Raw genomic sequence first — 13384 nt, 5'->3', positions numbered from 1 at the left:
ATTTGCATTGACTCTGGGCGGCTCTTGGTACTGGTACAGTGGAGTAAATGCCTCATCAATAGGCGGCTGTTTCTGCTCAGCAGCATTTTTTTGAGCATCCAACACCGCCTGCAACTGCTCTCTCAAAGCACGGACTTCTTCCGCAGTAGCCATGTGATCCAACTTGGCTTTGGTCGTTTGGCTTTTGTTATGGCGGCACGTAGCTTCAATCTCCGGATCAAAATCTACTAAAGGTAAACTTTTAGATCTTGTAATCATATACCACCTAAACAATCCACCAGTTTCAAGTTAGAACCACAAGAAAGAAGTAAATAACTTAAATAAATAACAGAAATAAAAATCCAGAGTAGTATCAAACAATTAACAGAATAGTACTGATAAAAATCAGTCCCCGGCAACGGCGCCAAAAACTTGTTCGCTATTTTATTTAACACGCCGCAAGTGTACGGGTGCAATTGAGTATAGCAGTGACAAGGTCGAATCCACAGGGACTAATTGTTATCAATGCCTAATCGTAATCACTTTACTCTATCTGGAAAACCGAATTGTAAAGGTTTAATTTTTGAAAACAAATTTAAAATAAAATAAAGGAATACTGAAAAGAAATCAAGCTGTAAGAATTACGAAGTAACAGAAGAAAGAGAATTTCCCAAGGCAAAGGTTTCAACAGATTCTCCTAACTAACACGTTTTAATTCAATTAATGAGATAATTCCTAAGACAATCTCAAAACTAGTCTATACCCACTCCCGTGGCATACAAACCGTTGATTACATGCAAGGCTACCGTCCCCGGATCACACTTCTAACATGTAACTCCTAAAAGTTCCTAGGATTAACGCCCTCACAATTATTAATTCCCTTTAGAATTAGAATAAATGTGTTCTATGTTCTATGTTCAGGTATTAATTATCATCTCCCGATCTCAAATTAAAACCTATGATTATGCTAAATTGGTGATCAAGCAATAAAGCAAGCAATTAAATCAAGAACATAGAAAGGAATGTAAATCTCAATTAATTAAATCAACAGTCAGAAATTTGAATCATGTTTACTCCCTAAACCCTGGGAAAAAGGGATTTAGCCACACATAGACATATGACTAACAATCACAATCTCAACAAAAATAATAAACATAAAACTATGAAAAACCGTAGAGAAGTTGAGATTCTTCAGTCTTGCTCTTGCTCCGTGTCTCACAGCTCTCAGGGAAAATCAGAATATGATAAAAGGTGTCTGGGATAAGCTAAAAGATGGTATTTATATGCCCTAGGTCGTCTAACTCGAAAATACTCCAAAAATCGCGTTTTAGGTGAAAAAGCGGAAAAGATGGGCTGACTCGGCGCCTCGCGCGGGCTGGTCGCGCGGCCGCATGGCTGGGCCGCGCGAGCTCGCGCGGTCTCCTCGCGCGGCCGCGCGCCTGGCCCGCGCGGTCTTCCAGCGGGTTCTGCATCCTCGCGCGGCCGTGGCATGCGGCCGCATGCCCGAACCGCGCGACTTCCCGGCGCCCGTCCTCGTGCACGGCCGCGTGTCCTCCGACACACGGACTTCCCGGTGCCCGTTCTTGCTCATCCGATGCCTGATTCTCGCCCCGTTTGTGCCTATGGACTCGTCACTTCGCGTATTCCACTACGCTTCATCCAAAACTTCACAAATTGAGTCCAAAACCTGTAAAAACAACACGAACACGGACGAGTAGTCTATTCCACACAAATTTAACAATTCAAACCAAAGACTCTCAAGAACTCAATTAAAACGCCCAAAAACTATGAATAAACGCGACAAAGGAGATGAAAAATGCATGTAGAACACAAGTAGACAACAAATAGTATTCACAGAGGATGGGTTCCAAAGAATAGGATTGTTGAATGAAGAAGAAAGTAAGGAATTACTTGGTGAGAAGGTGTTTGGTGAAGAGGGTTTTCCTCCTCAACTTGAGAAACTGGGAGAGAAGATTGCGTGGAAATGTGAAGGTCTTCCTCTTATGATTGTCACGGTTGCAGAGCTCTTATCAAAAGCCGACAAGACCCCAGAATACTGGACTAAAGTAGCCAAACAACATAGTTCAGTCTTCGCGGAAGCATATAATCAAATATCAGAGGTACTTTTCCCAAGCTATGACTACTTACCCCAACATTTAAAAATGTTTTTTCTCTATATGGGAGCTTTCCCTCCATATCTTGATATTCGTCCAGTCCTGATCAATAGTCTATTGAGTACTGAGGAGTTTCTTGAACCAAGTGGAGAAGAAAGTTTTGAAGAATTCTCCAATAAATGCTTGAAAAGGCTTTCTATTTGGTATCATCTTGTTCTCAACACATCAGATTCTTGGTTTTCAAGTAAAAGGTATCGCGTGCATTCTTGCTGGCAATACTTGTGTCAAGAACAAGCTAGTAAGATCAAGTTTCTACATGTCTTACAAAGTTCTGATGATGTTATAAAATATCAGCGCCGGTTGTGCGCCCATTGCAACACTTTATTCTGCTTCAAACAAGTGTATGATTCGATAAAAAGTGATTGTGCATCCACTGTCCGTTCTCTCCTTTGTTTTGGTCCTTATCACCAATATCCAGTGCCAATACATGCCATGTGTTTCAAGTTGCTTAGGGTATTACATGCTGTTGATGTTCGATTTTACCATATCCCAATTGAAATTTTGAAACCAGTTTGTCTACAATACCTTGCTCTAACTTGCAACGGGGAGCTCCCTGCTTCCATATCCAATCTTTTTCACCTTATTGCAAGACATACGAACATTAAAAAGCGTGGAGTTCAGTCATATATGCCTGTGCAAATTTGGGACATGCAAGAGCTAGAGCATCTTGAGATATGGGGAAGCGACCTACCAGCCCCTAACTCTGATGCTACCTTGAAAAAACTCATCACACTTTTTGGTGTAAGTGCAAACAGTTGTACAACAGAAGTTCTCAAAAGAATTCCTAATTTAAAGGTATTAGGAATTGAAGTGGAGTTGAAACCTTATGATGATGATGTTGATGAAACTAACCCATTGAGTTACTTGGGTTATATCTCACAACTCCAGAATTTGGACAGACTTGGATATCGCGTTAGGAATCCTTCATATCAGTTTAATGCTACCTATTTGATTCCTCTTTCAATGTTCCCATCAAGTCTTGAAATGTTACATTTGAGTGGATTGTGGTATCCTTGGAAGTACATAAATGACATTGGTTCATTGCTGCCAAATCTCAAAAGTCTCATATTAGAATGCTATGCATTTCGAGGCCCAGAGTGGGAAATAGAATCAAGGGGATTCTTGAAACTTACTAGACTTCTAATTGAAGACACCGATTTGGTGCAATGGAGACCTCAACGTGGAAGTTTTCCGGAGCTTCGAAGCCTAAGCATGAAGCATTGCTACAAATTACAACAACTCAATTGGCCGTATGATCACTCTTGGATCACAGAAATTGAATTAATTGACTGCAGTCCTTTAGCTGTTGCTTGTGCCAATCAATTAAAAGACAAGTTTTCCTTTAAACGTATCGTTGATTCTTCTTTTTGATCTCAAGTGATTCTGCAACTTGCCAAACAAGTTAGTCTTACTACTTTGCAATATCATGTCTTATGTTTCTGTTATAGTCACAATGTTTCAGTCAAATGAGAGAGCTGAATTGTTGTAGATTCTGGCAATGTACTAATCAATCTCTGGCTTCATATTTCAAATTTATGAGATCTCTTAATAGAAGCTCATCAATTTGTTGAGTATATATTTGAATGAGATTATTTATAATACTCTTGTTGTTGCTATCTTCTTTCTGTTATTTTTATTTTCTTCAATTAATATGGTTGAGTTTTCTGATAGTTGGAATACTTTCCATAGTTGGAATAGCTAATGAAATTACACGAGACAGTACCTATGAACTAACATCGACCAATTGGGCTTCTTCATATAATAAACAAAATTAAGGCCCAATACAAAAATTAAGGCTCAACTCCATTTATCTTTTGAATTCTGCTTAACTATTAAAAGGCTTCAAATTCAACTCAATTTATTTGAGGACCACTTGAAGATGTACATGCAAAAATTAATACATCACAGTCCATCTTAGATGGTATATTAATAATAACACTTCACACATATGAAAAGTGACATTTTAACATAGTATGGAACACTTATTTACCTAAAAGTTACCCTTGGACACACTTACATATATAGCAAAATACTCGTACGGGTGTGCGTGTGTTGGCCTCGGTAGAGTGGTTAGGTTTGGGTACGAGTCCATCATGGCGCAATCTTTGAATTTATTTATTTAATATTTGTAATTTATTTAAAAAAGTGCAACGCGCGTTATTTCTGCAAGTATATGTAAAAGAAATCATTTCTTCATTAACAAAACAGAGAATTTCATATATTTAATGATACTAATGCACGTATAAATGAATTATTTTAATAAATAATTTCTTATGAATATAAATTTATAGGAGTATCATTTTATAGTAACATTTATCATTTTAATCACCCAAAAAAAAATATTTATCGTTTTAATTAATATATGTTTTGAACCAATTACTGCATAATATTCGAAAATTATAATATTATAAAGTTGATAAAATTTTAAAAAAATCATCAAAATTTAATATAAATAATTAATATTAATTAATTAAGCATCACCTAATGTTGTCATCATTAGAAAAAAAAAACACCCAGAAAGAAAAGAAAAATTCATGTTTATTTTTTATGTTTCGTTTGTACATACTAATAGTTAATTTTAACGAGGCCTGACCTTTGACTCGTTGATCGTTTTCTTGGGTTGCTTGTACTTCGTTTTTTTTTTTTTCTTCCTTTTTTTCTTCATTAATAAAATCTCATTTTAATTAATACATTAATAAGTCTGCATTTTCCACATCAAATACACATCTTAATTAAAGTTTGTGAACTGCTGTTGTGCTTTAATTGCTGGTAAATTTGTATGAGTAAAAAGTGAAAGATACTAAGCTGTAGGCATTGATGGTGGTTTCTTTAATCAATACGACTTTGTGGAGAGCCTCAAGTCAACCACTCATTTTATCAATTGCACCTTCAAAATCCTTATCCTCCCATCGCCTACCGCCGTTGCCAATTTCTTCACCTTCTACCACCACCACCACCACCACCACCACAAACTCATATTTCAATCAAGTTATGGCTGCTTATGGTGCAGCGGCTTCTCTCAAGAATACGATTCAGCGTATTCTACAATCGTCTCGCATTTCTCTCGTTTCCCACTCTCCACAAATATTGCAACCTGCCTACGACCAGATGTGTCGATTGCAGAAAGTTCTGCGATTATTGGACAAGACCAGCTGCAGCAATATCAGGACGGAGGTGAATGCTGCGGATGAACTCATCAAAGAGGCAGTTTGGGAGTTTGAAGATTTACTTGAATCCCATGTCTTACATCAGATTCTTCCACAACTCGAAAGCGAGAGAGACAACTTGTCATTCTTTGTAGATCTTCAGAGTCTGCAACACAGTGTTGATTGCTTCGTCAAGATGGTGAAGATGATGGAATTTGAGTACTTCATTGAGATGTCGAATATGCCAGAGGAAGAAGGCGAACCTATTTCCTCCAGAATTGATTTTGGTGGAATCAACTCAAAGATGGTTGGATTATCTGATGAATTTGAAAAGGCGAGAGATTATCTTCTTGAAGGTAATAACGATAACAACTATTCGATTGTTGGGATGGCGGGTGTTGGAAAGACAACTCTCGCTAAACATATTTTTGAAGATTCATCAATTCGGAGCCATTTTGAGTTACGAGCATGGGTCAAAGTGGGCAGAAAATGCGAGTTCAATCAACTATTACGATGCATTCTAGCTCAAGTGGTTGCCCAAAGAGATGATGACGATGAGGCAGAATTAGTTGGAATCTTGAAAGAAAGATTGAGCGGCAAGAATTGTCTCATCGTGTTGGATGATGTTTGGGAGGAACAAGCAATAAATAGGTTGACAAGTTGCTTGCAAGAAAATAATATTGTTGGAAGCATTCGATCCTTGGTGACAAGTAGACAACTAGGATTCACGGGGGTGTTCCAAAGAGTGCGCTTGTTGAATCTAAAAGAAAGTAAGAAATTACTTGGTGAGAAAGTGTTTGGTGAAGAGGGTTTCCCTCTTCAACTTGAGGAACTTGGAGAGAAGATTGCCAAGAAATGTGAAGGTCTTCCTCTTATGATAGTCACGGTTGCAGAGCTCCTATCAAAAGCCGACAAGACCCCAGAATACTGGACTGAGGTACTCAAACAACATAGTTCAGTCTTCGTGGAAGCATATAATCAAATATCAGAGGTACTTTTCCCAAGTTATGACTACTTACCCCAACAATTTAAAATGTTATTTCTCTATATGGGAACATTCCGTCGATCTACTGATATGATCTATCCATCCTTTCACACAAATCTGTTGAATGCTGAGGGGTTTCTTGAACGGATTGGAGAAGAAAGTTTTGAAGATTTTTTTGTGGAATGCTTGAGACGTCTTTGTTTTTGGTATCATCTTGTTCTCAACACAACAAATATTTTGTCAATGTCTGATGAGTGTCGCGTGCATTCTTGCTGGCAACACTTGTGTAAGGTAGAAGGCAGTAGGATCAAGTTTATGCATGTCTTACAAAGTTGTGATGATGCTATAAAAGACCAACGTCGATTGTGTGCGCATTGGAATACTTTATTTTGCTTGAAACAAGTGTATAATTCGATAAAAAATGATTGTGCATCCACTGCCCGTTCTATCCTTTGTTATGGTCCTTGTCACCCGTATCCAATCCCAATACATGCCATGGGTTTCAAGTTGCTCAGTGTACTTGTTGCTAATCATGTCCGATTTTACCATTTCCCAATTGCAATTTTGAAACTAGTTTATCTGCGGTACCTTGCCCTATGTTGCAACGGGGAGTTCCCTCCTGCCATATCCAACCTTTTTCACCTGAAATTCTTGATTATTGAACGTCATATGCGCATTAAAAAGTGTGGAGTTCAGTCATATATGCCTGTGCAAATTTGGGACATGCAAGAACTAGAGCTTCTTACGATATCGGGAAGGGACCTACCAACTCCTAATACTGATGATGCTAACTTGAACAAACTGCTCTTTCTTGGTGGTGTGAGTGCAAACAGTTGTACAAGGGAAGTTCTCGAAAGAATTCCTAATTTAAAGAGATTAGTGATTTATGTGGAGTTGAAGCCTTATGATGATGATGATGAAACCAACCCATTGAGCGGCTTGAGTTATATATCACAGCTCCAGAATTTGATCGTACTTGGTTATGTGATCCTGAATCCCGAGATAAAACATGTGTTTAATACGATTCCTCTTTCAATGTTTCCATCAACTCTCACAGATTTACATTTGAGTGGGTTGGGGTATCCTTGGAAGTACATGAATGACATTGGTTTGCAGCTGCCGAATCTCATGAAACTCGTGTTACGATGTTATGCCTTTCGAGGCCCAGAGTGGGAAATAGAATCAGGGAGTTTCTTGAAACTTAGAGAACTTCGAATCGAGGACACCGATTTGGTGCAATGGAGACCTCAACGTGGAAGCTTCCCAGAGCTTGATGAGGTAGTCCTGGAGCATTGCTACAAATTACAGCAACTCAATTGGTCGTTTGATCATTCTCAGATCAAATGTATTGGATTAGTTGACTGCAATCCTTTAGCTGTCGCTTGTGCCAATCAATTAAAAGACAAGTTTTCATTTGAACTTGTCGTGAAATCTTCTTTTTGAGCTCAAGTCACTCTGCAACTTGCCATACAGGTTAGTCTTTCTACTCTGCGATATACATCACTGTCTTAATGTGTATGAAGTTGTCCATCTATAAATTTTCAGGTCAATGAGAGAGACGAAGGAGCCGCGTTATCCCGGATATTGTATTGCCACGTCGTCGTGTGAATTTAAGGATTGTGACTTGTATTGGATTGTGCTAAATTTTTGTATGTTGGATTTGTGGAAAAAATTAGTCCCTTGTTCAATTCAAGGATTGTAATCTTTCTGTGTTATGCATGATTTTCACTTTGTTTTGATATTAGCTTTGTATTTCAATGGAAGCTCATCAATATGAATTGCTGAGAGAACATTTGTTGTGATGAAATTCCTGATGAGCTTTTTTCAAATACTATGTTATTTTTGAGAACTCATGTTGCTGTTGTCTTTAATCAGCGATATGTGCAGTCGGCCTCAATGTCGATGCATCTGTGCAGATCAATACAATTTAAATATAATATAGAGGCTTATGGAGGCTTCTTCTACCACCACCACCACCACAAACTCTCCCCACCTATTTTTGCCGTTGATAACTCATATTTCAATCAAGTTATGGCGGCTTATGCTGCGGCGGCTTCTCTCAAGAATACGATTCAGCGTATTCTACAATCGTCTCGCATTTCTCTCGTTTCCCACTCTCCACAAATCTTACAACCTGCCTACGAAGAGATGGATCGCTTGCAGAAAGTTCTGCTCAAATTGGAGGAGACCAGCTGCAGATGAAGGAATCAAAGAGGCAATTTGGGAATTCGAAGATTTACTCGAATCCCATCTCTTACATCAGATTCTTCCACCCTCATCTAATCTAATTATAATTTCTAAATAAATCCCTAATATAATTGGTATTTATACATCACAATTCGTTTTTCCCTAAGAGAATTCATCAATTAAACCAACGATCAAGGGGATTCCAAAATCTTCTCGCATTAGAATTCTATTTAATTTATTACGTATTTTATTTTAAGATTATTTTACAGTATTATATATTTATAAGAATATATTATTCATTAGATATTACTCTAAATCTATGTGATATATATCTATAACTATTGATAAGGCTTATAAATAAATATATTCATCCAATAAATTATCTAATGAAAGCAATAAATTAATATATTTTCTAAAATAATAGATTATTAAATAAAATAACATTAATTACACGTACAACGTACATTCTTTCTGCTAGTTGTATAAAAGGTCAAATAAAAATAACTGTAGGAGTTATAATTAATATAGAAACTATATTAAAGATCTTCATTTAATAGACAATCTCAAGGCAAAAACTCTCTTAAACTATATTAAAAACTCTCTTAAATTAGTGAAACACTTTCGAATACGTGATTCAATAAAGCATCCCAATTTCATGATATAAATGGGATTTAATAAAACATCCTAATTGCTTATGATAATCATGGTCGTCACGAGTCTCAAGTTAAATTATAGTAAAATTTAATATATATGACCTACATATGTCCCTATCCATTATAGTGCAACGACCAATCATAATAGGCATTGGGGACACAAAAATACAATTATTGCAATCCCCCCATCTTGTTTACGTGGAAACATTAATTTATTCGCCAATATATTAGTTGGCTAGTTTTAAGTTTGTTTCAAGTTTAAGTAAAAAACTTTTTAAAGAAAATAATAGTGTGACATACATTCACATGTATGGATAGTAGAGATTGTGGACTTTGTACCATGGAGCAAATTATATAATTTTTGTTGAGATATGAATTTTAGCATAAGAAAGTTTTGATATGATCCCAATAGCAATAGGTTTAGATAGGTTTTTGTTGAGGAATAGTTTACAATTTCTTTCAAATTTAAAAGCTATGTAAAATCATTATTGGGTTGAGTTGAACAGTTCATAAAAATTTATTTTAGTGGGAATAAGTGACATTCAAATATGGTTGAGTGTTCTCAAATTTTTCCATTGTATAAAGGTCAAATAAATAACTGTAGGAGTTGTGAGGTTAAAATTCTTATTGGTTTAGGTATGAAGTAAATTTGATAAGAGCTCTTGCTGTCAAAGAGAAAAGAATTGATTAGTTGTCATTAATTAATAAAAATATCTTAAGCATTTATCAACTAACATATGAATTAACATGAACCAATTGGGCTTCTCCATATAATAAATAAAATTTGGGCCCAATACAAACTAAGGCCCAAATCCTTTATTCGTGTTTACATTAAAAAGTTAATACGTCAAAAATCCATCATTTAAATCTCACGCCCAAATTATGTTAACAATCTAAGAGCAATTTTAATATCTGATATGGATCTTAAATTTTATACTTTGACACAACTTTTTATTTCATGTCAAAATAATTTAGATTAAGAACACTATTTCTAAATGTAGTATTGAATGATTAATTTAGATTCAATGGCTCTTGGTTGCAATAATATAGTATTGAATGATTAATTTATTTAAATCCTAATTGGAATACTAGACTATTCGTCCAATGCAAATGTACACATGGAATTGATAGGTTTGGGCTACGGCCCATATAATTATATATGGGCCCTATTGGGGTGGGTTTTACTTACGAATAAAAATAGTGGAAACCGTTTTCTTTAATTTTAAAGTAATTGGCACAAACGAACCAATGTTCATGTAATTTATAATCAAAATTTACTAATTTATAATTATTTATTGATCGGTTTCAGCATTAACCTCGATCTCGAACGATTTAATCGGTAGAAAATTGTTCGATTTTCGAATTGACTCTGAATCTCATTTACTTCCGATTTTACAAGTGGATAGTAAATGCAAATGAAAAAATTACTGCTTCATTTTTTACCCACAATTGATGTTGCTTATCGAGATTTGATTGAGGCGATTTTCCTAAATTGAGATGAAATTTGATGTGATTCTGCCAAACTGAGAGGAAAATCAATGAACATTAAGAAAGTAAAATCTTTTAACTCATTGTGATAATCTACATATCTGGGATTAATTACAGAACTTAAGTAAAATCTTTTAAAATCATCAGGGATTAATTACAGAGCTATAGTTATTTATTGATTGAAAATTATTTGCATTTGTGCCAATTCTTGTCACTTCATTGATTAGTTCATGCAGCCATTATAGAGCTCTTCTACTTAGTCTGCTTATTTTAAAAAATTCCCTCAAATTCTTGTTTAGCATCATCTAAGTTTGAATCTGTTAATAGGTGAGGCTGTTTTCATCATCTGCAAATCCTCCTTCAGAAGTAGGAATGGCGTCGCGATCGGGTGGTTATGAAGCTGATGAGAGCTTGCCACCAGGCTTTGAAGATATGAAGCCTAAAATTCTCAAGTTGCCTCAGAAAGCTTTCCCCAAATGGAGATGCCCTCCAAGAGTAACTCCATTTTCATTTCTTGTCAATGTGCAATTTCATGTATCTATGCTTGATCATTAGATTCATTACTAGAGTTTACTAGAGAGTTTCATGTGTCCAATGCTCCCCTATGTTGTGCTTGATCATTTCTATTTATGCTTTAATGGATAAACACAGAATGTGAGAAAAATATCTGCTTTGAATGAGAAGAATAACAGATAAACTTGATGTAAATATGATGAAAGGGCTTGAATGAATGTATGTCTCTTGTTGTATTCCAGTTTGAAGTGAATAGGGAGTGGCAAGTGGTCTCTGGGGAAGAGAGCAAAGAGATTGAGTGTGAGAATCAATGCGAGAGGAGAGTGCTCGAAGCAATTTATCCCCAGCCCTCAGCAATTCCTCCCAAGTAAGATGCTGCATAGCTATTACAAGAGCCTGATTCAGCAGCACGGAGCAAGCGGGGTGGGCCCCCGAGACAATCGTGTGGTAAATCGAAAAGGGTGATGGGAGCAACAACTCAAGAATATGCAAAATCTAGAGAGGTGTTGAAATCAAGAGCTTGTATGTATTTTAATACCCCCAGGGGGTGCAGGAATGGGGCCAATTGTGCCTATCAGCATGATGTTAATATGTTGTCGTCGTCTCGAAAAAGGATGGGTTGTGTTAGAGAGGTTGTTGGTGCAAAGAGAGTTAAACTGGGAAGATAGATGGATTGGAACTCTTGTTTTCTCCTTTTTGAAGAAAAAAATCATGGCTTAGTATTCCATGCGTTTCACTTGTATTCTTTATGTTTTGCGATGAAGATATATCAATGTGTTTTTTCATTAATTCGTGCATCTTTGTGAATTATGGTTTTTTGAAGATTTTAAACGAGCAAAAGTTGAAAATGGTGCATAATTCTGAGGGCCGTAAACAAACCAAGCCGCTCGCGAACTATTCAGAGCTCGGCTCGAAAAAAGCTCGTTCAAGTTCGTTTAGAGAAGCTCGATAAATAAACAAATCAAACTTGAGCTTAGTAGTATTCGGCTCGTTAGCTCGTGAACATGTTCGTCAAGTGATTCAGCTTGAAAAATACTCCCTCCGTCCACCAAAAATATGTCACTTTACTTTCGGCACGGGTTTTAATAAAATGTGAGTAAAGTTGGTAGTGGATAAGGGTCCCACTTTAAATGTGAGTGGAGTTGTGTGGACCTTACTACTAAAAATAGATGTGGCATATTTTTTGTGGACGGACGAAAAAGGAAATTGTGGCATATTTTTGGTGGACGGAGGGAGTAAAATTTTAGTAGATACAACTTATATTATCCACTAAAATGAATAATAATTGTACGTACAACTTATATTTATCCACTAAAATGAATAATAATTGTACGTAGGGGGTGATTTTTGGACACCAGGTGTCTTAGACACTTCCATAAAAAAATCGATTTTTGCTTTGTATTTAATTTGATCGATTTTTTGTTATTTAGTGATTTGTTTAAAATATTATTTCTAAAAATAAATTCAACTGATTTGTTATTATTTTCGATTTTTATATATTTTTATATAAAAAATAAATAATTAGTGAACTTGAAAAAAAATATAAAAATCGAAAATAATAACAAAATCGATTGAATATATTTTTGGAAATGATATTTTAGACAAATTACTAAATAATAAAAAATCGGTCAAATTAAATATTAAGTAAAAATCATTTTTTTATGAAGGTAGACACCTGGTGTCCAAAAATCTTTTCCCTTGTATTAAATCTCTAATTAATTTTGTTTGTTTAAAAATAATTAATATTTGTATTTTGAATAAATAATTTATTTTTAAAATAAAATAATCAATATTTTGAATATAAATATAAATTCATAAAGTTCATATAGGCTCGTGAGCCTCAAACTATTTGATAAATAAAGTTCGGGATTCGATTCGATACTAAATAAACTAAACTTGAGCACACCGCTATTCGGTTCGGTTCGATCACACCCCTTTCTATTACACAAATATTGTAACTTAGGATACATATGTTATCTTTAATCTGTGATGTCCACATGGCCTCAACATGTCGAGGCATCTGTCTGGATCAAAATTACAATTTAAAAATAATATAGCAGCTTACTTTAGCATTAATGGTGACTTTGTGCAACCACTCTCATTTAAACAATTGCACCTTCTAAATCCTTATCCTCCTCCCACCACCTTCTCTGCCTTGATAACTCATATTTCAATCAAGTTATGGCGGCTTATGCTGCAGCGGCTTCTCTCAAGAATACGAAATGAGTACCCATTTGTGGACGGCACGGGTTTTAAGAA

The 13384-nt window shown here is 35.8% G+C and overlaps 3 protein-coding genes across 3 annotated transcripts; all 3 read left to right on the top strand.

The window, feature by feature from the left end:
• Nucleotides 1-2156: 2156 nt before the first annotated feature.
• Nucleotides 2157-3524, top strand: LOC131024738 (probable disease resistance RPP8-like protein 2). The gene has a single exon (XM_057954277.1). The coding sequence runs from the start codon at nucleotides 2157-2159 to the stop codon at nucleotides 3522-3524; it is 1368 nt and encodes a 455-aa protein (XP_057810260.1).
• Nucleotides 3525-5020: 1496 nt separating this feature from the next.
• On the top strand, nucleotides 5021-8137 carry LOC131026600 (late blight resistance protein R1-A-like). Its single transcript, XM_057956510.1, has 2 exons — nucleotides 5021-7757; nucleotides 7830-8137. The coding sequence occupies exon 1, from the start codon at nucleotides 5145-5147 to the stop codon at nucleotides 7725-7727; it is 2583 nt and encodes an 860-aa protein (XP_057812493.1). The 5' UTR covers nucleotides 5021-5144; the 3' UTR covers nucleotides 7728-7757; nucleotides 7830-8137.
• Nucleotides 8138-10960: 2823 nt separating this feature from the next.
• Nucleotides 10961-11498, top strand: LOC130984931 (zinc finger CCCH domain-containing protein 30-like). The gene is made up of 2 exons (XM_057907643.1): nucleotides 10961-11107; nucleotides 11368-11498. The coding sequence occupies exons 1-2, from the start codon at nucleotides 10985-10987 to the stop codon at nucleotides 11494-11496; spliced, it is 252 nt and encodes an 83-aa protein (XP_057763626.1). The 5' UTR covers nucleotides 10961-10984; the 3' UTR covers nucleotides 11497-11498.
• The last annotated feature ends 1886 nt before the right edge of the window (nucleotides 11499-13384 follow it).

This window comes from Salvia miltiorrhiza, chromosome 5, assembly GCF_028751815.1.
Source record: "Salvia miltiorrhiza cultivar Shanhuang (shh) chromosome 5, IMPLAD_Smil_shh, whole genome shotgun sequence".
NCBI lineage: Eukaryota > Viridiplantae > Streptophyta > Magnoliopsida > Lamiales > Lamiaceae > Salvia > Salvia miltiorrhiza.
Note: the sequence above shows the minus strand (reverse complement) of the source record. Positions and strands in the feature narration are given on the sequence as shown.